General features: G+C 33.5%; 1 protein-coding gene across 8 annotated transcripts in view; it reads right to left on the bottom strand.

Moving 5' to 3' along the window:
- The window catches only part of LOC121426310 (band 4.1-like protein 5), a 68,970-nt gene that overhangs the window by 5,896 nt on the left and 38,876 nt on the right, over nt 1-24,198 (bottom strand). Inside the window, exons 8-19 of one of the 8 annotated variants that reach the window (XM_041622559.1) lie at nt 23,537-23,695; nt 22,508-22,677; nt 17,499-17,611; nt 17,194-17,248; nt 16,112-16,422; nt 14,969-15,156; nt 13,753-13,877; nt 11,853-11,873; nt 8,512-8,601; nt 6,220-6,367; nt 5,397-5,423; nt 1,050-1,103 (exon numbers count right to left, since the gene is read on the bottom strand). In XM_041622559.1, the coding sequence (XP_041478493.1) occupies nt 1,050-1,103; nt 5,397-5,423; nt 6,220-6,367; nt 8,512-8,601; nt 11,853-11,873; nt 13,753-13,877; nt 14,969-15,156; nt 16,112-16,422; nt 17,194-17,248; nt 17,499-17,611; nt 22,508-22,677; nt 23,537-23,695 (1,461 nt within the window). Of the gene's footprint in view, nt 1-1,049; nt 1,104-3,722; nt 3,978-5,396; nt 5,424-6,219; nt 6,368-8,511; nt 8,602-11,852; nt 11,874-13,752; nt 13,878-14,968; nt 15,157-16,111; nt 16,423-17,193; nt 17,249-17,498; nt 17,612-22,507; nt 22,678-23,536; nt 23,696-24,198 lie in introns of all 8 variants that reach the window. The other 7 variants (XM_041622553.1, XM_041622555.1, XM_041622560.1 and 4 more) reach the window with 7 other exon arrangements.

The following is a 24,198-nucleotide window of genomic DNA, read 5'->3' as shown; positions in this document are numbered from 1 at the left end:
AAACTGTACAGGGCAGTATAAAGATTGTATCTTTTCTTTGGCAACCGTAAGGACTGCAGATAGGGGGGGGGGAGGTTGTAAGTATTTTTTTCCACTGCCTCGTGTTCTTCCCGATTTCATTACCGTAATTTTATTTTACGTTTCCACATCACAGAAAACTGGAGACCCAGGGATGACACTTGTCTATAACACTATTCCTCTGGTTCTATTTATACTACAGGCACACCGGTGAAATGGACTCCAGGCAGACCAAAGCTTTAATGTTATTCCCAATGGCAACTTGCCAATCCATCCACTGCCAACTCGTCCACTCACCACATGGTCTACCTTCATTTAGTCCAATGCCATTCAAACCACCACCATTTTGTCTAACAACCATTTGGTCCGATGGATATTTGATGGATATTTCTTGTCTTACTGCTCTTAGACTAGTCTTATAGAGATCTTTCAAAGGTCTTTCAGAGATCTTCTATGCAACAAGTGATCTTCCAGAATTCTTTCCATGGACTTTGCCTGGTTTTTCAATGCTCTTTCAATGATCTCTCATGAGTCTTACAGTGATCTCCACAAAATCTGGAGAGACTGCCGAAAGATCATTGAAAGACCGCTGAAAGATTGCTGAAAGACCACTGAAAGTCAATTTTCTTGTAAGACCGTTGTAAGGCTGTTTTGAACCATTTCAAAAAGTTTTGAAGCCCATGAAGACCACGAAGACCACTGAAATATTGGTCAGGACTTGTGTAAGACCTCAAAGACCATTGTAGGTTCATTGAGAGACCTCTGTAAGATCGACCAAAATTCATGGTCTTTCAAAGGCCTTTCAGCGGTTTTGTTCTCTGTGGAATGGGGGTTAGGAATTGGCAATCAGACCATGTGGATAGTGGACAAACTGATGGTAAACCAAATGAGGGTAGATGGGTTGGTAATTGGACAAATCGGCATCAGACCAATTGCAAATAAACCTTCCCAATGACAGACATTCGCTCAGTTTGGAGTCAATTTCATCGGTGTGACCTGTAGCACTAGGATTAGTTAGTCAATGAACCTACTTCCAGTTTACTTGCTGGACTACTAGCACAAGCCGATATTACTGATGGCGTAGACTGCGTGATGGGGGAAAAACGTTGAGAAAACGGTGGTGAAATGGAATAAATATGGGTTAAAATGATACGGTTTCAATAATAATAGTATTACAGAACATAAGAATTTGTCAAATTCTTTTTATCAAGGGAATAATTTTACTTCTCAAATTTGATTAGCATTTCTGGTTTCAACTGTGTCCTTCACGCACAGCGCACACTATGCAATCCAATACGACACAATTTGTTAATAAATGGCACTTTGTAAAAATTATTTTATTTGAAGTTCAGCATAATGTTTATAGGGAATAATAAAATCATAATTTTGGTGTGGTCAGAGTTAAGTCAAAATTGGCTTTATTTAAGTCACAGCTGATGAAGACATCATTACGATCTGGGATTGAATTTGCTAAAATTCCTAAAGTGAAGCTCGAACTAGACTGAATTTCAATTTCAGTAGTCCTACAACTATTCTGAAATGTGATGACTAAGATTTTATTGGTTGGAATATTCATATGAAATGTTAATACAATTTCTTTGAAATCTGATGAGCAATGAATTGTATAGTGTGTGCTGAGCTTTTCAATCCTATTTTTTAAAATGCTACACAAACAAAATTTGTGTAGCATTTATAAAATAAATGCAGAACAAACTGTGATGATATACCAGCAAAATTATTCCCTGTTTCCATATAATGTTCAGTTATATGGGTTAAGATAATTCAGTTTCATTAAAAATGGTGATTAGAGAAAATTCAGAATTTTATAATTCTTCCTATCACCAATGGAGTGTTCAATTAAATGGGTAAAATGATTTATAATCATTATTAGTAATATTAGGGAACAACATAAATTGTATTTTTTCCCTTATTGGAAACAGCATAAAACAATCAAATTAGTCAAATGAATCTTTGTAGTCCTAACTGATATCAAGATACTTATTTTCAATATTGTGTTTAAACTAATATGAATACTAGCTGTCTAGTAGGAAACAGATTTGAAAATTAAGATTACTTGCAGAAAGTTGTAAATTGATATTATTGTGTTATTTGCATGATTCCCTCCATGGTCTACATTAAACATGGAAAGAAAAATAGTGTAATTTGTTCTAAGCCCCATAACCCAAAGCTAGCTGACTAGTACGATTGATTGCTATAAGTATAATCATTTGTACAAATCAATTGTATGTTCAATCACTAAACTTTGTGATACACAATAAAGTAACACAAACTTTGGAAAGAATCTAAAGATAGAAATGGAATAAGTAGAACTTGAAATATAAAGTAAAGAATTCTAATGAAATAGAGTTTGCAACTTAAAAGGGAAGAAATAGGCAAATGGTATTAAACCTGATATGAAAATTCAAGAATGAAGTATAATTTTCAAAATTAATGGAGATAAACAGAGAATTATTGATTTTAATATGTGTAGTAACATCAGAAAAGACAAAATTGGGAGAGAAATAGTGTTAATTAGACATCATACATGTAAAAAGAGAAGACATATTCACAACATGTGCATTACAAAGATACATGTACAACAAATAAACATAAAAAAGACTACATGTATCTGAACAATAACAATTCCTATATATCCATGAAAGCTATACAAGTTTATTATGAAGAATGCACATGAAACTAAACAGCATATTTTTTTTACATTAAAAAGTCTCATTCAGACCTGGGGGCCATTTCATAAAGCTGTTCGTAAGTTAAGAGCAACTTTAAGAACGACTGGTGAACCTCTCTTACGCGCTAAATAATAATCACCAATGTACATCTACATTAATGGTCAATATCATATACCATAAAAAGGTCACCAGTCGTTCTTAAAGTAGCTCTTAACTTATCAACAGCTTCACGAAACACCTGCCAGATATCACAAAGCTAAGCAACACTTCTTGCGACATTTGGACAAGATTGAAAAAAAATCATTTGTCTTACACTAATTCATGTTACTTAGCCTTTTTTTTATGTCTGAAGCTTTACATATATCAGACAGAAAATCAAAAACATTACATTTACTGAAGTGAGTAACATAAAGATTGAGATGAATATGATACAGTGAGGTATAGGATAACACAAATGTCTATGAACTGAAATAGATGAACTAAATTGAAGGAAAACATATCAAAACAGGAGAAGCATGCATTCATCACTTCACTAGAAGGATCTTTAGAGCCATTTTTCTTGCACCATTCTTTGAATTCCATTTTATATTATCAAGATATTGTCATTTATCTCATCCAAATCAGAAAGGATAATTTTTCATACCTATCAAGTAGGAAAGTCAGTATACTAATTTTTTGAAGGGGCCAAATTCATGATTTGATGTGTTTTTCCAAGTCTCCAAACCTGCATGTACAGTGCACATATTTTCTATTCATTTTCCATAGATTTTGTTTTAAATCATGTATATTGAACCAAAACTAGTTTTGTCTTGATAAAAAAAGAAACTACTTAAAACAAGAATCAAATGACAGGCCTATCTGGACTAGATCCGTTATGAGGCCAGAAAGATATAAACTCATATCATAACACAAATGAAACGGGCTAAAAAATTATTGGCTGCTAAAGACCTTCTAGCATTGCAAGTGAAACGTTATAACAGAAATGAAAGGGAATAATACCCCGGTTGCACATACCACTAAGGAGGCACCACCAATCCCAACGAACCCATCACCATACACTCCAGAAACATTCAATTCCGAAGGTTCATCAACACTGCCCTCTATCGGCAGGCCACATGCAGACAGCACGACGGGAGAAGCTCCGTCTCCTACGCCGGCGCCCATCTTGGATTTCCCACTTTGCATCATCAGGGCGGCGTCATGGTTACTGACCTTGGGCGAGGTCGGAGAAGCGAGGTCGCTCGTGGGTGGAGGAGGGGTGAGGCCAGACTAAATGAGTATATATACATACGGACATGGCACAAATGCATGATGGGAAGGCAAATACATAGACATGTATGTGTTGTGATGTCATGTGGTACAAAATCTATGCAGGCTCTTCAATTCAAATCATAAAGCCACTTTGAGCAGACAGAATGTGACATGAAATTCATGAAGTGTCTTATCATATTCTTTCTTCAGTATCTGAAATGAAAATAACTTCATAATTTTTTATGCCATAAGGTCTTTCTGAAGCTCAAAATAATTGAGCAAAAGAGAATCTAATTCCAACAGTATTTACTACTAGTTAGATAAAACAATAAATTCTTTGAATCTTTTTATTTTCATTCAATAATAATTTTATGAATCATCAAACAAGAAATATATAAAGGAATCTATTCTGGCAGAAATCTAATGAAATCAAATGAGACCCGACAAAGCCTTTTATTTTCCCTGTTGATGATTAATTTTTTAAATCGTTTGTTGTTAGCAATTGACAATGAAATTGAAGAGTCTACATTGATACTGTACAATCAAATGAACAGAATATGAAACACAAATACTTCTAAAGACATATGGGTCACACTAAGGCACTCGCTACGCAAAATATAAAAATCTCACTACTTCAATGGGGGTGGGGTTGGTGTTTTTAATGAAAAATGAAATTCTACAATGGTAAAGATAACGTTTTCTACCATTTTTTATTAGTTATTTTTAAGAATCTTTTGTCTGATTGTTAATTAGAAGGGATACTTGCAAATTGTTTTATTCATAAATATATATATCACATTTTGACCAAAATATATTTCAAAATTGTTATTTTAAAAGAAATTTATTTAAACAAAGGGCATTTTCATCTTTTTTTTTTCAAAACAGTAACAAAATATTTTAAAAGACAGTATTATAAAAAAAGATGATACAAATATCAGACAAGATAATGTTTTCTACCGTTTTTTATTAGTTATTTCTAAGACTCTTTTCTGTCTGATTGTTATTTAGAAGGGATACTTGCAAAGTTTTTATTCATAAAAATATATATATATTTCACATTTGGACCAAAACATATTTCAAAAATTGTTATTTTAAAAGAAAATTTATTATACAAAGGGCATTTCCATCCTCTATTTTTTTTCCAAACAGTAACAAAATATTAAAACAGACAGTATTGTAAAAAAATACAAATATCAAACAATATATAACTAATCACTCTTTTCAGACCACATAGGTGCATAGTGCATAATAATAAATTATTATTCATTTTTTTATAAAAGTCTTGACAAAAGAAATGCATATTGCTTTACATGCATTTGAAATATTTTCATTTATTTTGCCTTATTCATTCTTTTCACAATAAAACCTCAAAATAAACATTTATTTTACATTCAATACAATACAATGTGAATGAAAGATGAACTGACGTATACTTACATAAATGTAATAATTTCGACATGTAAACTATATATGATGAAAATGATTGTTTGCAAATCAGATTAGAACTAAATATCAATCTATCTTAATATTTTCAAATAAATATCTGATATATGCATGCTATTTGCAGAAGAAGTTATGTAGCCAAATTCTACTTGAAAAAGATATACCGGTATATGTTGTTTTCTTACTATTTTCATTATTATTAATAATATTTTTTTTTTAATGGAATTTGTTTGGTAATCCTATCTTCCATGATAATCACATAATTGAGATTAGAAAGCTAATTATTACGCCCTTTTGAACTCGATGCCTTAAAACATAGAAGCAACATTGGCAAAATATAAAAATCGCTCAATAAGCACAATTCTGATTTAAATAGCTTTCTAATATTAAACTGAATTAATTAATATTTACTGAGTTAATGGGATAATGAAGTTGGCTACTGGAAATAAACAGCTTTAATATATGCATCAGGTTTTATCTGTAATTCATGAAAAATTATTCATAAATAAAAGAATAAAATAATTCCATGTGAGAGATAATGGATTGTCTGGGTGAATAAAAAACCTTAAAGATAAAAATTTATGGAGGGATTTCATATTGCATGAAAATATGACAAAATTATAATCTAAATTCTACATTTTAATGAAATAAATAAGTGATATATACCAGTTAATATATAATATAGTATGATTATTGTTATGGAATACAGTTTTTCTTCATGAATGATGAAGTGTGTTAAGTTCCCCTCACACTATATACCATATATATGACACAATAAATGAAAATAAAAGATTTTCTTTTTCTTTTCTTATCTTACCCTCAAAGGCACCTTAGGATCTGATCCCTCCAGGTCAACATTGCTGTTGCCATTGACAACCATGGCGCCGTTGAGTGAGTACTGGGTATTGACGACAGGTCCGTTGGTGGCGCCCTTCAAAGGTTCATTTCCTTTCTCATCAGCTCCCCTGAAATTAAAATAAAAATTGAAGTAGAAATGAAACATTAAATCGGCATTGTAAACAACTTGAAGACAGCATTTAACTTTTCTCAAAATTGAAAATGAAACAGAATGATGAATCATCAAAGGTATCATATTGGTGTGTAGGGTTAAAATAGTATACATGTTCAGTGTATATAAATCAGAAACTCAAGAGCGGGATGAAAAAATTCTATTAAGAAATATTTATTTTGGGGTACCAGAAAGATATGCTTAATAGTTATTTTAATTTAAGAACAAATAACAAAATAGGAAAAAATGGGTTTACAAAAAAAAGTTTTTTTACCACACAAACCCACAGGATTTATTTACATAACACCAGAAAGCAACAAAAAGAAAACAATATACAAGGACAATATAGTACACAATCCTCTATTTGAAGGCTAAACACTGACCACTTCAACATTACACTTCCACACCTAGTTCTGCTTTTGTTGTGGTTCAATCATTTTAAGACAGTAGTTACATGTATACTTTTAGCAGCCCCTAGAAATCTCAAAGAAAACTGTAAAAACATGCATAATGGCACGAATCTATTTTTGTGCAACTTTAAAGGATAAAAAGACAATGCCTACATTTGTATCTACATATATTACAAAAGAAAAAAAATTGCCAGCAAAGTAAACTGAATATCTACATGTATATTGAAATAGGCGTGAGAGAAAATGCACAGAATGCGTACTAATAGAATCTGACGTACACATGGAACAAGAGATATGAAATAGAGTTACTTCGAAATAAAAGAATCTTTATATAATATTATAATATTTATTAGTAATGGTTTCATTCTCTTGAATTCTGAATCCAGCATTGAGCTGGGAATAAAATAAATCTCGGGCCAGAGTTGATTTAACGGCTGGTGCCACATTCATGGAGAGAATATATACTGCCCTCTAATGACAAAGTTTATGCATAATTATGGTATATAGAAACAGTGGTGATAACAAGAATTGATCCAGTTATGCCTAAATACCCCCAAATATCAAGCAGTTTGACTTGAAAATAGTTGGTAGCTATAAAATGAATCTTATCAGGTCCTAAATAATTTACAATTACAAGGTGTTTGTATGTAAAAATACACTTCTGTTGGAAAATTTTTCAAGTAATGAGCAAAATAAGTGACATGTTCTATCACAAAATTGGTATTTTTCCAGCTCATAATAATGAGCTTAAATGTGTTTGCAATTTTTGGATAGTTTTCATTAATCAACTATGTTTGGCTTACTTAAATCATGTCAAAACTAACTACCATTACAAGAATTCACCCGATATCTAAGACTTTCACTTTAACTTATTTTCCTCAAGATATCTTCTATCCATTGAAAATACAGAAATTATCAAATCACTTCAACATTTTATTTTTCAGTCTTAATAATTAGTCTGAATTAAAAAGCATTAATCTTGCAATAGCGTTGCCTTGTTATTCCACCCCAAAACCCAAAGCTGTTTATTTTTCATCTCATATTAGCTCATTCGTATTTTTAATATTAGTTGGTTAAAAAAGCTTGGCAGGGAGATCCCTTTTATTAAGAAAGTCTAAAGCAAGATGGAAAGGCTTGTTATAAAGAGATAAGTTAATTTTCAGATTATTTAGATTATTGTTGAGTTATCCTTCAATCATTAGTTTTTGATAGTATGTAGTGGGTCCTATGGTTTACTTTCACAACTTTTTAAAACCATTTTTTAAACATTTCTGCCAAACTGAAGTACTCTGTTTTTACATTTAGGTACCTTTCCCTTCCCTTTCCCCTTCTTTCTATACTACTATCTCACTGCTTCCAATATCCCTCAATAAATGGTTCTAATAATATGCACTGTATGTTTCCAAAAATGAACACACAAATTGAAACAACTTTCTTTATAATGGGTTTTCTGACATTTTGCTGATTTATCACTTTTTAAAGGTTAGGAAAGTGCTAAAACAGATTTTTCTTGGGTATTATTTTCAAAGATTGTTCACCGATAAAAGGACTAAGATTATTTATTCATTGCAGTTGGGTGTTATGCTAGTTTGCTTGCTTGCTTGATATCAGTTGTGGCCATACTGTACCACTCGAACCAGCCCCTTTCAAAACTTTGTCAATAGAGGGCAGCAGAGGAAAGAAGACTTACACATTCCGCATGCTAGAGAACTGTTTGCTGACTCTGTGCTCAACGCGGAGGGGAGCGTCGCTGGAGGGAGGGGGCAGAGAGTTGTGGCGTCTGGGGGGGGTGAGTTGTTCCATCAAAGTTTGTAAGGGGTGAGGTCACCATCAAGGATGAGGGACGGGGAGAGGATGGGGGTGATCATCGGGGGGGGGGGTAGGGGTGAGATGAGAGGAAACAAGATGGGTGAGGTGAAGGATGAAAGTGTAGAAAGATTAAAGACATAATAATACAGATCTAAAGCTGGACTATTAACATCATTATCACCTTAAAATTTTTCTCAACAGTGTCTTAGTAATGGAAAATAGATTTTTAAATGACTGTGAAGTTAGGCCACTTGCCCAGTATAGACTTTTAAATGCATTTAGTAAATTCGTGGAAACTTGCATCATTTAAAGATCTGCATTTCAATGAAACATGTGTTTTCAAACAAAATATCACAAGACGAATGTGTGGCATTTATCTTAACTTTACATTTACTCATTGAAATAAACTTATCATGGTTGTTTTTAATGCGAGAATATTATCAAGATGCAAATTTCAACAAGTAATCACAAATTCAAGTTGCAATGATGTTAAATGTTGTTAATAATAAATGTGTTTTTTGTTTCATCAACCAAGAAATTCTGTTAACACCAATGTGAAACTGGGGAATGTTAGTAATTCATTTTCAAGTTAGGAAGATAAAAATTAAAGCTGAGCAGGCATGGGGGGGGGGAGGAATGTGAAAATATTGAAAAAATATAAGAATGAGGTGAACTTGATTGCAAGAGTTAAAAAACTAAATAAATGATTGCTATGTTCGAAGAATAATGCAAGAAGGATAACAGAGACGGTGTTGAATGAATTTTGGAGTGTCTTCTTTTCTTTAAAAAATCAAAACGTATGAAAATGGAGTCGGTCTTGAAGGTTAACAAATAGATAAAAGTTGTGTTTTTTTAGTAGTAACAGCATAGAAGTTAATGGTGAAGTGATGATGGTAGGGGGTGAATTAGAGAGAAATAGAATCATATGGTGAGGTAGAGCCTTAGTACAACCTGGTTTATCTGGCCCTCTAGGGCGTGGTCCTTAGCCATATAAAGTTAACTTAGCAGATATCAGAGCAATGTAAATGGATATCAATTTTTAATGGATTGGTAGAAGGGTGTATTGTAGAATACATGTATATATATATCCTTTTGGGTTGTAGATAATTCTAGATTATTCATTATGTCATTTTGTTTGTACAAAATGCAGGTAGTTCAGTTTAACCTTCCATTCCAGTGATTATTTGTGTAATATGTTATTTTTTCTATCTTGTTTTTCATATTGTTTTGGTTTGGTGTTGCTTTTTTAATTTTTAAAAACAAACAAATACTGTATAGAAATAAAACAGAAAATCATTACTGTTACTGGCTCTTTTCTGTTATATAGCTTTATAGAGGAAAGATGGCTTGAAGATAGAGTATTCTGGATTACTGGAATCATCTGAGACAGATATTGTATTGTTGGATATGTCAGTGGGAAAAGGGGGGGGGGGTGGCAGGGGTCATGGTGAGTCGCAGCCAGAATGAAACAAATTCATGCCATGGGAGCTGTATACAAGCCATGCACATATTCAAACTTTCTTAGATCAAGAGTTCATTGTTTCCCTTCACACAAAATGAAGAACATTATGCTATATCTCTTGCCATTTAGAGCTGGTGGGTGTTTCATAAAGCCATTCGTAAGTTAAGAGCAACTTTAAGCAAGACTGGTGATCCTTTCTTGTGGTAAATGGTATATACACCAAAACATTCATTGGCGATGGTTTAGCGCGTAAGAAAGGATCACCCGTCGTTCTCAAAGTCGCTCTTAAAGGTAAATGCTAGTTTTGGTAACCATATCAAAATGAGTTCGTACAGAATCCAATGAAATGACCACCAAAGTGTCTGTTTGTATAAATAAAACGCATGTGCCAAAGGATTCCGGAAGAAATTGTGTAATTGCTGAGAAATCAGCAAATAAGCACAGGATTCGGGTAGGGCGTCGGGCCCGACGCTCTAAGCAATAATTATACATTGTCCCACGTGCGCTTATCTGTGTTGGGGATCTTCGGTGTGAACATTTTTCAGCGTAGATTTCAAGATATCACAAAGTTCAGTTAATGTAACTGTACCAGACCTAGATCCTCGATGATATACTGACAATTATGCCTTGTTTTACAGACTTTTTCATGAAATCAGTGTTTACTGCAACTACTGGAATTTCTCTTTAACTTCGAACAGCTTTATGAAACGGCCTCCAGTTATACAAACCCAAATGATCCCCAAATGCATAAATGAGGTTTCTTTAATGCTGAATATTCAAGTGGTTTATTGAATTTCAAAGGAAAATATAACAAGTGAAATAGAGCTATAGAGCTAGAACATAGCTATGTCTGTTTTTTTTCCGAGTTCCCTACTTTTTTCAAAAGAAAGTTTAAAATATCTGATTCAATACCTCGACACTGATTACAAAGGCTTATAATATGATTGATAAGCTTTTGTAAATTATGCTTTACAAACACAAAAACCCTTTTAACACCCTATTCTACTTGTGATATGGCCGCCGTCCAAAACTTTGTGCCAACTGCCAAGCATAGAAATTCAAAAAGTTTTTGCCTTGCTAACGTTGAAAATTCATATACATGTCAGTGTCACAACACAACTAATATCAGGAATTAAGAAAAATTATTTTTTTATTGTCTTACTCTACATAACTTTGTATAAAAACAAAGAAAATGCAACTTTGTAACATGCTTGGTTATGGAAATGAACATCAAGAACAAAACTATGATACCAGCATGCAACATAAATAAAAACACAAACCATAAAAATAGCTGAAAGCCAGCGGCAATAAAATTCAAAATAAAGTTTAAAAGGAAATGCAGAGTTAGCATGCAAACAACAAAGATTTGGTATAAAATATCCATGATGAAACAATTCCAAATTTTTTGAATGCATGCAATACTGACAACAGAGCATTGACATTCAGATCATTAAAACATATACCAAACAACACATGCAACTGATCTCAGACACAAAATGCAAAAACAAAATCACAAATATATATTTTTTTCATTATCTATTCTTTTGAATAGAAATTGGTTAAACTGGCACCAAAAAAAAGAAAATTATAGTACCAATCACTGATCCAAAATTTGAAACTGAAGTCCAATAACATAAAACAATCATATTAATTTAAAATTCTAAGTATTAAAACTATCATAAGAAATATATGTTACTGTTAAAAGTTAATAACTAATTAGGAGGAAAAAATGAATAAATAAATAAGCCTTGCTTGGATACCTTTCTAATCTGCCACTCAATCTAAATGATGAAAATATGCAATATACATATGCAACTGATTACATGAAGCAAACCAACTGTCATAAGATAATATACCAAGTTTAAAAGCAACAGCAACCCCTATTGTAGCATGTATTCAAAGGAAAAACATAATGGCCTAGCAGACTCTGATATATTCAGTCACAAGAACCTATACCACGCGAGTCAAAAATAAAAAAACAATGGACACCTCCAAACTCCATCTTTAGGGGAAAATATGTCATGAACGCATAATCATTTTATAAGACTGGGAAGAGTATCTTCTCCCAACTAATTTGATATGATATTAATGTTGTATGTGTTAACGCTTGGATGATCAGGAGGTATTCTTTGCAGCGATGTAAATCTTGACTTGCACCGAAAGCACGGCTGCAATGAATGAATCCAGATGCCAATGATGTCATAATCCTACATGAGTTGGTAAACATCTTAGCAAATCCCTTTTCAATGAAGTTAACTTGGGAAGTGATGCTAAAAAAGTGTTTATTAAAGACAATTATAATTTGAATTATTGAAAAGTTGTTTTGAAATGGAAGATAATGCAACCGATGTAGGATTATGACATCCCGGATATCTGGATTCATTCATTGCCGTCATGCCTTACTTTGGTGCAAATCAAAATTTACATCACTGCAAAGAATACCTCCTGATCATCTAAGCGATACCATATAAGTATGGTATCAAATTATTTGGAAGAGGTCATAGATAATAAGTATGTGTTCATGACATAATTTTTCTTTAAATTGGGGATTCGTTTGGTGTCAAGTTTCTTTTGACTCACACGGTAGAATGAATTTATGCTTGCTTCAAAGCATTTGATATCTTGTCCTTCAGGCAATGTATCACATATTAATCAGGAATTCTAATCGTGGCCCCATCTTACAAAGAGTTGCAATTAATCAGATCAATCAGAAGTATGACAGCCAGGGATACTGATATCTTGGCCCCGTCTTACAAAGAGTTATAATTGATCCAAGCAATCTTAACTCTATGGAAATCCATCAGTGTTATAATTTTTTTCTACATGAAATTTACGAAATGTCCTTTGTAAACAAAGGAAAACACACTTAATTGTCAAAAAATGAATGACTTTATGGATATACATTCATATCTAGAAGAATTTTTTAACCAGCATGCCTTTCATATGTTGACTTTGCTGGCTTTCCATAGTAAGACGGCCCCTGGAATTTGTTTATCTGTTCAAGATGTTTTCTACTTAGGATCTATACTCATGCATGCATCATTGTTTTAATCAAGCTGTATGCTCCTCTGTTTCGAAGGGATGTCATGAACATTTCCTCTTTGAAGAATTATGACATTGACGGATTTCCATACATGCGTTTGATTGTATCAATCATAACTCTTTGTAAGACGATATGGACACTTATGATTAACCTATCAACCATCACCTTCTACGCAGCTTTGAACTTCACGAGGCAGCTCCCAAGACAGCTGTAAACAGTACTTAATAACTATACCATGATCGAACCATACCTCTCAGATTGTTCCAATAAACTAACATTATTCAGTACGGTAGCTAATAAACCAATGTAAAATAATTTTGCCATTCTATCCTCGGTATATGGGCAATTCTAAATAGTATGTATGTCTGACCCCCTAAAAACTTTCTGAAATAATTTCGCCTCTGTGTACTAGTTCATTTGACAGGTTATAAAGCTCTCAAATTATCACGGCCCCAGTAGTTCTTGAACTAATATCAGAATGGAGAAAAATTCTGGTTGGACATACAACAAGATTTATTACTTTACAGAAGTGCCCTATTAAATAAATCGTCCATCCTATTCTCTTCAGCTGGGTTGTGGTATTACTCTAACATTTCTCTAAACAGATATATACATACCTGAAGTTGCCTTCTTCATCCAAGTCCATATCCAAATTCTGAGGGGCTTGAAGAAGCTTGTATTTATTATCTGCAACCTTCTCTGTTTGTGTGCTAGGCATCTTATTCTTCTCGTCCATCATGGCCTATTGAGAAAAAAAAGGAAACAAAGAAGACAATAGTTACGTTCACACAGTGCTTCTAAACTTTAAGACTAGTCAAAAGTTTTAAACTTTGATCAGCTTGTAGTTTAGCCCCATGGAGATGTACTTGAAAGTAAGCATCCATGAGCCTCTAGGAGGGTGGGGGGAGATTTGGCTTGTAAAAACTTGTATTTATTATACGTTAACTTTTCTGTTTGTGTGCAAGGCATCTTATACCTTGGTCACATTTGCTCTACGGCGGCCGTACGGCGAGTCGAAAACAGCCGTTTTATTAATTTTGATTCAAACCACCTCTATGTAGTTGGACAAAAATGTTAAAACGGCTGTTTTCGACTCGCCGTACGGCCGCCGTAGAACAAATGTGACCATGGTATTATTCTTCACATCCATCATGGCCTGTAGATATGACAAGGGGACATATAGTTACGTTCACATGGTTTTCCTAAGCTTATAGGCAAACTTTGATGATTAGCCCGTAGTTTTGCCATGTGTAGATGCACTCGAAAGTTGACAATCTTGTAGATAGAGTTAAGTTGAAGATTAAAACTACAAGATTTCTTATGGTTTATGCTCTATTCATGAGCCATGGTCTTGAAAAAGCTGGCACTTATTATCTCTAACTCGTTCTGTTTGTGAGCTTGGCATCTTATTCTTCTCATCAACTGAGGCCTGTTGAATATAATATCAAATTTATTCTCTTTCAGTGCTGATTCCAAACTTTTAAACTCAAAATAATTTATAGAGGAGGTTTAAAACCCCTCCCGGTTTTCATGAATTTCATTTGTAAGTGACTGTTGTTATTTAGCTTCTGAAATTCTTGCATCTGATTTGTCAGTCAAAATCACTTAAAAAGACTAAGAGGGAATTCATACAGAAACTTCTTGGACCCCCATGAAGTGATTTCCAACATATTTGGGCTATGGACAATTTCTCATCATGCTCCATCCATATATAATATCCACAATGCAGATATTAAAATATATAGTGTATGCGATCTTTTCATTGCTCTATATATTCATCATCCTTGGTGACCCTCCACACTCATCTGAACAGATACTCAAAAAGTCATATACCTTGATGGGATTAAGTTTCATATGTTCAGCCGGTAGCTGAGCCCTCACAACTGGTTTCTGTTGCTGGTTGTTCTGCTGTTGCTGTTGCATTGAGTTTGACATCATGGCCCTTGCGGCCGAGTTTGACTGAATATGACAGACGTCGGTCTCTAATCCTTTCAACTTAGCCTGTGCACGGTCTGCTTCATCTACAAATGTGAGAATAATTTCATTGGAAAGTGTTTTTAAACTTTTCATACATTATTTCATTTATCTTCAATATTCATAAGAACATATTCACAAAGCAGCATGAGTATGAATAAAGAATTGAATCCATTAACAATTGAGACTTGTCCGTGGGAATGGGGGTGGCTGGCTCTGCCTCACAGGAAATGGACAAGAATATTGAAGAAAAGCAATGTTATTTGAACAATCCTGAATTACTTTTCATCTCCTCTTTTCTTTTTTTACGCAAAGATTAAGAAGACACAGTTATCTAGGGTGGAATTGCCCAGTTTCATGCATCCAATCTAAACTCTTGGAAAACAAGAGTGTTGGTAAGCCTGCAGAGGCAAGTTTGTTAGTACAAGCACCATTACAGAATGGAGTAAGAGATTTGATTTCATCTAAACTTTTGGTGGCTGAAGTTTGGCAGTCTGTCAGATTAACTCTTTCAAATGCTTGCAAGTTCTTATCAAAATCTTGGTTTTGTGTTCATTTTCGACTCAATATCTATCCCATATTTTTGTTTCTTCTTCAAAATTATGAATGTGGTGACAAACTAACAATAATTGCCAATTTGAAGAGAAAAATACAGAATAATCTAGACATTATGGAAGCTGGATATCCACAAAACTTCTACTTTATACTTAAACTACTTAAAGGTCAAGTCCACCTCAAAAATTATGTTGATTTGAATCAATAGAGAAAAATCAGACAAGCACAATGCTGAAATTTCATCAAAATCGGATGTAAAATAAAAAAGTTATGACATTTCAAAGTTCCGCTTTTTTTAACAAAATAGTTAAATGAACGAGCCAGTTACATCCAAATAAGATGAAATTTTCAGTATTATGCTTGTTGAATTTTTTTTCTTTTTATTCAAATCAAGTTTTTGTTGGGGTGAAATTGTCCTTTGATTATTTGTTGGTCACTACAACTCACTCAGACTTCCACCTGCGTGGTTATAATCCCTTTCATCAACCGGTTTCGACAGCGAAATCGTAAGTCCCGTCCCGCCGATAACCGCCGGCTTTTCCGTCCTTCCCACGATGACCTCTGCCGTGGCTCCTGTGTCTATGTTGGTTTCTGTGAGGGTTCCGGGGATGGAGGGAGGCAAGGGGGGTTTCTTCTCTATGGGTGGTGTGACCGGTGAGTGGACAGTGGCGTTGGCTGCTAGCCTTGCTGGTGGGTGGGGCGGGACCCGGGGAGACGTCTTAATAGCCGTCCGCTGGGTAGGAGAGGTGGCTGTAGCACTGTAAATACAATAGAACATTATGATGCAGTGATTCAAAATAAACTCTGGTACTGGTTAACAGGATTAAAAAAGTTCACAGAAATAAAAACTTAAACAGAATTATAAAAACTTCAAATAAATTATATCTGCCAAACGATTTTTCACGAAAATGTACAATAACGGAGTAATGAGCGAATGAAGATCTGAAAAATTACTTTAAAAATGCCCAAACTTTTATAGTGTGTTAGCTACACTAGGAAAAGCATGTGGTATTAAAATGAATTCAAGCAAGCCTGAATTATTATAATTTAACTTTGTCATTCTAAACAAGCATTCTGGCATATGATAAACACTTTAGGTTTGCTTTAAACATTTCCTATCAAAATTAGATTTCTACACCAGTACTCTAACTTAGCTTTAAAAGCAAGAAGCTGTGATTTATACCTGATCCATAATGCCCATAGGGGAAATTGAAACTGGATAATAATAGTTAAGAGCATGTCATAAATATCAATTGTCCTTTTGGAAGATATTACGTATGACGATCTTGGATCTAAAAGGTAAAACATCAATCTTCATTTTTTGAAGAAAAATGCAATTACTTACCATATCTTCTACAGGCATCTATGGGGAAGTGAAATTCACAGGTGCACTTTGTAAATTCATACAATTCTGTTGTGCAGGGACTACCAAAGAAAAAATCCTTTAAAAATTCATATATAACATGCATGAAAGATTTTTCATGAGATTTTTTTTTTAGTTTAAAAATAAAATGAGAATGGCAACCTACCCTCCACCTAACGTTGATGTCTGTCCAGCACGAAGTCTGTTGGCCATTTCAGCAGCTAAAGCAAGAAACAAAAAAATATGCAATATCATGTATTCTGAAATTACATATGTATTAAATAGATGGGGTGACTCTATACCACAGAGCAAGTAGAATATCATTGTAAAACAGGATATTTTTTTACAGAAAATGGTAAAAATGAAGGCAATTTAGCAAAAAAAATCCAAACAAACTTATTATGTTGCTATCTTGGAATTACCACATTACAATCTACATGCATAAACATAAAAACAAAGATGTCTATTTACCTTTTTTCTTTGCATACGAGGGTCTTCTTGAAAACCTCTGGCTTGGCCTCCTCTCAAATTGCATGGAGCGTCGTGACCGATTTGTTTTGGCTGTCTGGAACTCTGTCCTTCCACTTTATAAAGGAAAAGAAAAAACAAAAACAAAATCAACATCTCACAACATTAAATTGTTTTTTGTTCAAAGCTTGCAACAAATTACTTTATTTTGACTACACAATTAACCACACAATGTGGGACATGAACATGAACATTGCTTCTGAGAAATTATTTTTTTAACAATATAAGAAATACAATCCCGCCACTTTAAGAACAAACTTGTAATCAATTTAGCCTTCTTTTATGACAATGATATAAAGTAACTGTAACTATCTCTTATCCTTCTTCTTTTAACCCAATAAAAATATTTTTCTTGTTTGTTTCTGAGTTATTCAATAAAATAATTACTGTCTGACCCCAATATTTCTCCATTTTCATTTCATTTCATGATATATTAACAAGCCACAATTACTTGAGAGGAGTACATCTTTCATACAAAGCACAAAGCGGAGAATGATTATTTTTTGTAATACATGTTCATTGTCACCCATCTGGCTTATTCAGTACCTTTCCAAGAGATGTGCAGTTGAAACGTCTTTCCGTGTGGTCGCTGCAAAACTACAGAATCACCTACCGGCTGCAGTGAAGACAGCCTTCGCAGTAGACCAGCTCAATAAAGTATTAAATCCCTTTAATATTGTTATGAGTACAATTAATTGCAAGGACTAAGCTGATCAATCTGAGTTGAATTTTTTTTTAGTGGCCCAAACATGGATCAGTGTTTGAATACCGCTTTTAGTAGACCGGCCAAACCTCAAAAAGTGCTCTAGATAAGGATTCGACGGCAAAATTTGTTAATGCTTGGCATCCCAGCTAATAGTCTTGCGGAAATACCCAGGAATAGCGTACGGGCGGATGCCAAGCGCAATTTTGCGTGAAAGTGTAATTTTTAGCGTAAAATCTGAAAGACTGTCGAAAATCACGCATTTTGATATTTTGACGGAATACCATCATATTTTTTATTATCTTTGATATGAAATTATTTTTATTCAGAATTTCAAATTATAAGTCTACTAAATATGCATTTCAAATTTGAATATTACACACACACATATGGCACAGGGAAACATAAAACCGCGATTTCCTCGAAATAAAAGTTTGTGAAAACTATCAATAGTTTGAAGTTTTTTTACGCAACATAAATTCTTCGATTTAAATGCCTTTATCCATCGAATGTATAGTAAATGTCCTAGTGCCACAAATATTAAAAGAATTTTCAAGTAAGATGGTAGATATCTCATTTTATGTTATCCGAAAGGAGACAATGTGCATTTTACCAGGTGCGCATTTTGAAAGAAAAATTGAAAATACCGTACATTATGTACATAATTACATGTATAAGTACATACTAAAGCGAGTTTTTATTTACATGTATAAGTCCATAATAAAGCGAGTTTTAAATGGATAGCACAATTTGTCAATTCCTTGCATCCCAGCTAAAAGTCTTGCGGAAATACCGAGGAATAGCGTACGGGCGGATGCCAAGTGCACTTTTGCGTGAAAGTATAATTTTTAGCGTAAAATCTGAAAGACTGTCGAAAATCACGCATTTTGATATTTTGACGGATTATCATATTTTTGATTATCTTTGATATGGAATTGTTTTTATTCAGAGTTTCAAATTATAAGTCTACTAAATATGCATTTCAAATTTGAATATTACACACGCATATATGGCAATATGAAATATAAAATCGTGATTTACTCAAAATAAAGGTTTGTATAAATTATTAATGGTATAATGTTTGTGTTCCGCATCTCAATTTCGTTAAGATTTAGTGCTAACCGAATAAATACTTAATAATTGTTGTCATGTCACATATAGTAAAAACAAATACTGAAATAAGATGCAAGATATATATCATTTTATGTTATGTATGCGAAATATAACAATGCACATTTATTTATCAGATGCGCATTTCTGATAAAAAAATAAACAGCGCACAATATTACATCAATATTGCACATTTATCTTATATCAGTGCGATACTCGTCATGATATTATATAGGATTATGTTTGCTTTTGTAGAGTTCGATCTTCTTGCTATTTCCACGAATGAATTGGTGCTGAACTTAAATCTACCTGTGGCGATATTCAGAAATAGGTCTGATATTTAATTTGCCGTTACCATGGTAGCATTAACTTTACAGGAATATCTATATCCAAAATCATAGAAAACATACATGTATGAATAAAGCGATTGAATTAGCATTTTTAAACCACTCTGTCAATTTTCAGTGTAATGCTTATTGGATTTTTTTTCTCTTTTCAATCAAATCAATTTTATGTTGGGGTGGACTTGTCCTTTACATTTAAAGTTCACATTTAAAGTTCACATTTCATATCTTACAGCTCATTTCATCACAGTGTATTGCCATTTTGGGAAATGCATGCCGTCGCACGACCATTATGACAAACAAATCTAAAGGCTAATGACCAGCGTCCAGCGCATATATTGTAATATATAGATGGTCGTACAACTGCATTTCCAAAAAGGGCATTAGTAAGTCCAGGGCTGCCCAGGGTCGGACTGTCCGGCCCCCGTCTTAGACCAGGATATATAACAACATGGACCTGTGATAATAGCAAATGCAAAAACTTTGATGAAGTCAAATGAATTGAATGAAAATTATAATTTGCAATGCAAAAGACCAAATAACATTTATTATTCATACTTTAACATAATAATTATAGCAGCAGGACATTGGAAACAACTGAAATTAATAATTAAAAAAAAAACGCCATCCATAGCTCATCGAACCAAAATAACGTATGACCTTGATCATGAGAACTGAAATATGTGCAAAATGTTCGATGATACTTTAATACCCTTATGTTCAAGTGTAATCTTTAACTGGATCAATAGAAATAAAAAGTTATGATGACATTTAAAAAAATACCCCCATATGGCCAAAGTTCAGTGACTCTAAATGACTTTTGAACTTAATCATGTGATCTAAAACTTGTGCAAGACGATCAGTAATACATGAATATTAAAGTGTCATTAAAATTAAAGTGTCATTAATTTTTTTTCAATACGTTCAAAGTTATAATGAAATTTTGAAAAATGTAACTTTGGTTAAGATTTCAAGGTTGATATGACGCTGTTATATCAAAACTACCGTCACCTCCACCGGAGAAGTGGCTCCTTTAGTCCTGCTCTGCTATGCCGGCGAGGCAAAAAATAGGTACTGCCGTGCAACGGCCATTATTTTTAATATACTTTGATAATCAAATAACTGAAGTAAAATGTAGATTGACAGAGTGGTTTAAAAATGCTAATTCAATCGCTTTATCCATACATGTATGTTTTCTATGATTTTGGATATAGATATTCCTGTAAAATTAATGCTACCATGGTAACGGCAAATTAAATATCAGACCTATTTCTGAATATCGCCACAGGTAGATTTAAGTTCAGCACCAATTCATTCGTGGAAATAGCAAGAAGATCGAACTCTACAAAAGCAAACATAATCCTATATAATATCATGACGAGTATCGCACTGATATAAGATAAATGTGCAATATTGATGTAATATTGTGCGCTGTTTATTTTTTTATCAGAAATGCGCATCTGATAAAATAATGTGCTTTGTTATATTTCGCATATATAACATAAAATGATATATATCTTGCATCTTATTTCAGTATTTGTTTTCACTATATGTGACTTGACAACAATTATTAAGTATTTATTCGGTTAGCACTAAATCTTAACGAAATTGAGATGCGGAACACAAACATTATACCATTAATAATTTTTACAAACCTTTATTTTGAGTAAATCACGATTTTATATTTCATATTGCCATATATGCGTGTGTAATATTCAAATTTGAAATGCATATTTAGTAGACTTATAATTTGAAACTCTGAATAAAAACAATTTCATATCAAAGATAATCAAAAATATGATGATAATCCGTCAAAATATCAAAATGCGTGATTTTCGACAGTCTTTCAGATTTTACGCTAAAAATTATACTTTCACGCAAAAGTGCACTTGGCATCCGCCCGTACGCTATTCCTCGGTATTTCCGCAAGACTTTTAGCTGGGATGCAAGGAATTGACAAATTGTGCTATCCATTTAAAAACTCGCTTTATTATGGACTTAAACATGTAAATAAAAACTCGCTTTAGTATGTACTTATACATGTAATTATGTACATAATGTACGGTATTTTCAATTTTTCTTTCAAAATGCGCACCTAGTAAAATGCACATTGTCTCCTTTCGGATAACATAAAATGAGATATCTACCATCTTACTTGAAAATTCTTTTAATATTTGTGGCACTAGGACATTTACTATACATTCGATGGATAAAGGCATTTAAATCGAAGAATTTATGTTGCGTAAAAAAACTTCAAACTATTGATAGTTTTCACAAACTTTTATTTCGAGGAAATCGCGGTTTTATGTTTCCCTGTGCCATGTGTGTGTGTAATATTCAAATTTGAAATGCATATTTAGTAGACTTATAATTTGAAATTCTGAATAAAAATAATTTCATATCAAAGATAATCAAAGATATGATGAAAATCCGTCAAAATATCAAAATGCGTGATTTTCGACAGTCTTTCAGATTTTACGCTAAAAATTACACTTTCACGCAAAATTGCGCTTGGCATCCGCCCGTACGCTATTCCTGGGTATTTTTGCAAAACTTTTAGCTGGAATGCCAAGCATTAGCAAGCATTAACAAATTTTGCCGTTCAAAGTATAAAAAATCGTTTTGGCCGGTCTACTATTTGTAACTGAAAGGAAAAGATGCTTTATAATGACTGTTGGATTTGGATTGGATTGCTTTCACATAAAGGTAGTCGGATGTATATAAGAAAATTTCACTTCTATTTTTCTATATCATGCAGCAGGGGGTGCTTAAAAGCTGTAAAAGCAATCACTGACCTGTATCTGAACCTTGACCCCATACGGATGAACCCTTGCCTTCCTTGTTGCGGTTTGACCGGCCCTCGTAATCTGAAGAAAGCGTGATGCTCCACGGCGCACTTCCACAGGTGCTTGCATGCCTGCGAGGATTCTAACCGGAATACAAATGTGTGCTGCTGCTCGTTGCCCTGGTAACAGATAAGAAAATAAAGAAGTATGATCAAAATGGAAACTAGACTACCAATGTTTAACGCTAAAGGAATGTAGTTGTAGTAAACAATAATTCAATGAGAAAGCCTTCAAAATCTAGCTTAATTTTCACATCAATGTACAATTAGATATGGCACTGAATGTACCTTTGTGTAATTATAAAATCTAAGCAGAAAACTATCACACTGATAATCGCCAACACAGGTAAGAACATGTAGGACAGTGTACTTTTATTGTCTGGGAAGAGAAGCTACATCTTGGGCCTGTTCCCTGTTGCATAAAACTTTTTACCTGAGAAAACTCTGGTAAAAACTGAAAACTAGTCTGATTTCTGCCATTGACTTTGACACAGGGCAACTCGGGTAAAAACCTGAGTTTTCTCAGGTAAAAAGTTTCATGCAACAGGCATGCAACAGGCCCCTGGTTGGAATATCATACTTACTTTGATAATTTCTCAGCAATTACACATTTTCTACTAGATTTGGCACATATCTTTTTTTCCATTCATTCATATATTTGGATGGTCAATTTATTGGATTTTGTTGAAACTCATTTTGAGATTGCCACCTCAACTGGAATTCATCTTCATCTTTTTTTTTCATGATTAAGGAGAAATAATCTCCAATATCAATTCAGTCAAGTTATTATAGATCTACATGTAATAGGTGTGTGCATTATGAATAACATCTCCCATTATTTTGAGAGGATATCAATGCCAATCCACACTATCAACCAAAACTTAACTTTAACTTCAATAATCTTAATCATAATTTTTTTTATTTTATCAATAAAAAAAATTTCAATTAAATAATCCATTTGATTTTAGATTTTACTAACCTGTTCGTCATCTTCAACTACAACAAGATGAAGTTTCTTGGATTTGAAGTCTAAACGGGTCACTTTGGGCCAGAAGAACAGGCCTATCTTATTGTCCCCTTCGTAGACCAGGATCCCAGTAGGAGTTAGACCAAGTTGATAGTCGTGTGAATCTCGGCCCTGAAGGAATGGTGAGATAGTCAGACATGATCAGATCTAAATAATGTAGATCATGATTTTGGACCAGTAGATCAGGCCTAACTTGTAGTCTCCTTCATACACTAGGATCATAGTGGGATGAAGAAGATGGTCGTAGAACCTCAGCCCAAGAGGAATAACAAGATAACGGACATGATTAAAGACTAAATGGGTCACTTTTGACAAACAGAATATGCTATGTCGGTGTATAAAGATAGACCAGGATCTCATGCAGGGATAGACCAAGAACATAGTCATGTGTCTTTCATCTCAAGGGCCCGTATTCTGAAGTCGGGTTTATCTTAGACCATGGTTAACTCTGTGCTAAAATTATGGGAAGCATAATGGTTCAAAATTTTGATTACAGTGAATGCTTCTCATGTTCAATGTGCTCTTAAAAATTATTTAATTTGTCATATTATCCTTCCCAGGCAGTTAATGTTTTGGGAGTCAAATAAGCTGATACATTGAACCTCTACTGTTAT

Source organism: Lytechinus variegatus, chromosome 13 (genome assembly GCF_018143015.1).
Source record: "Lytechinus variegatus isolate NC3 chromosome 13, Lvar_3.0, whole genome shotgun sequence".
NCBI classification, from domain to species: Eukaryota; Metazoa; Echinodermata; class Echinoidea; order Temnopleuroida; family Toxopneustidae; genus Lytechinus; species Lytechinus variegatus.
Note: the sequence above shows the minus strand (reverse complement) of the source record. Positions and strands in the feature narration are given on the sequence as shown.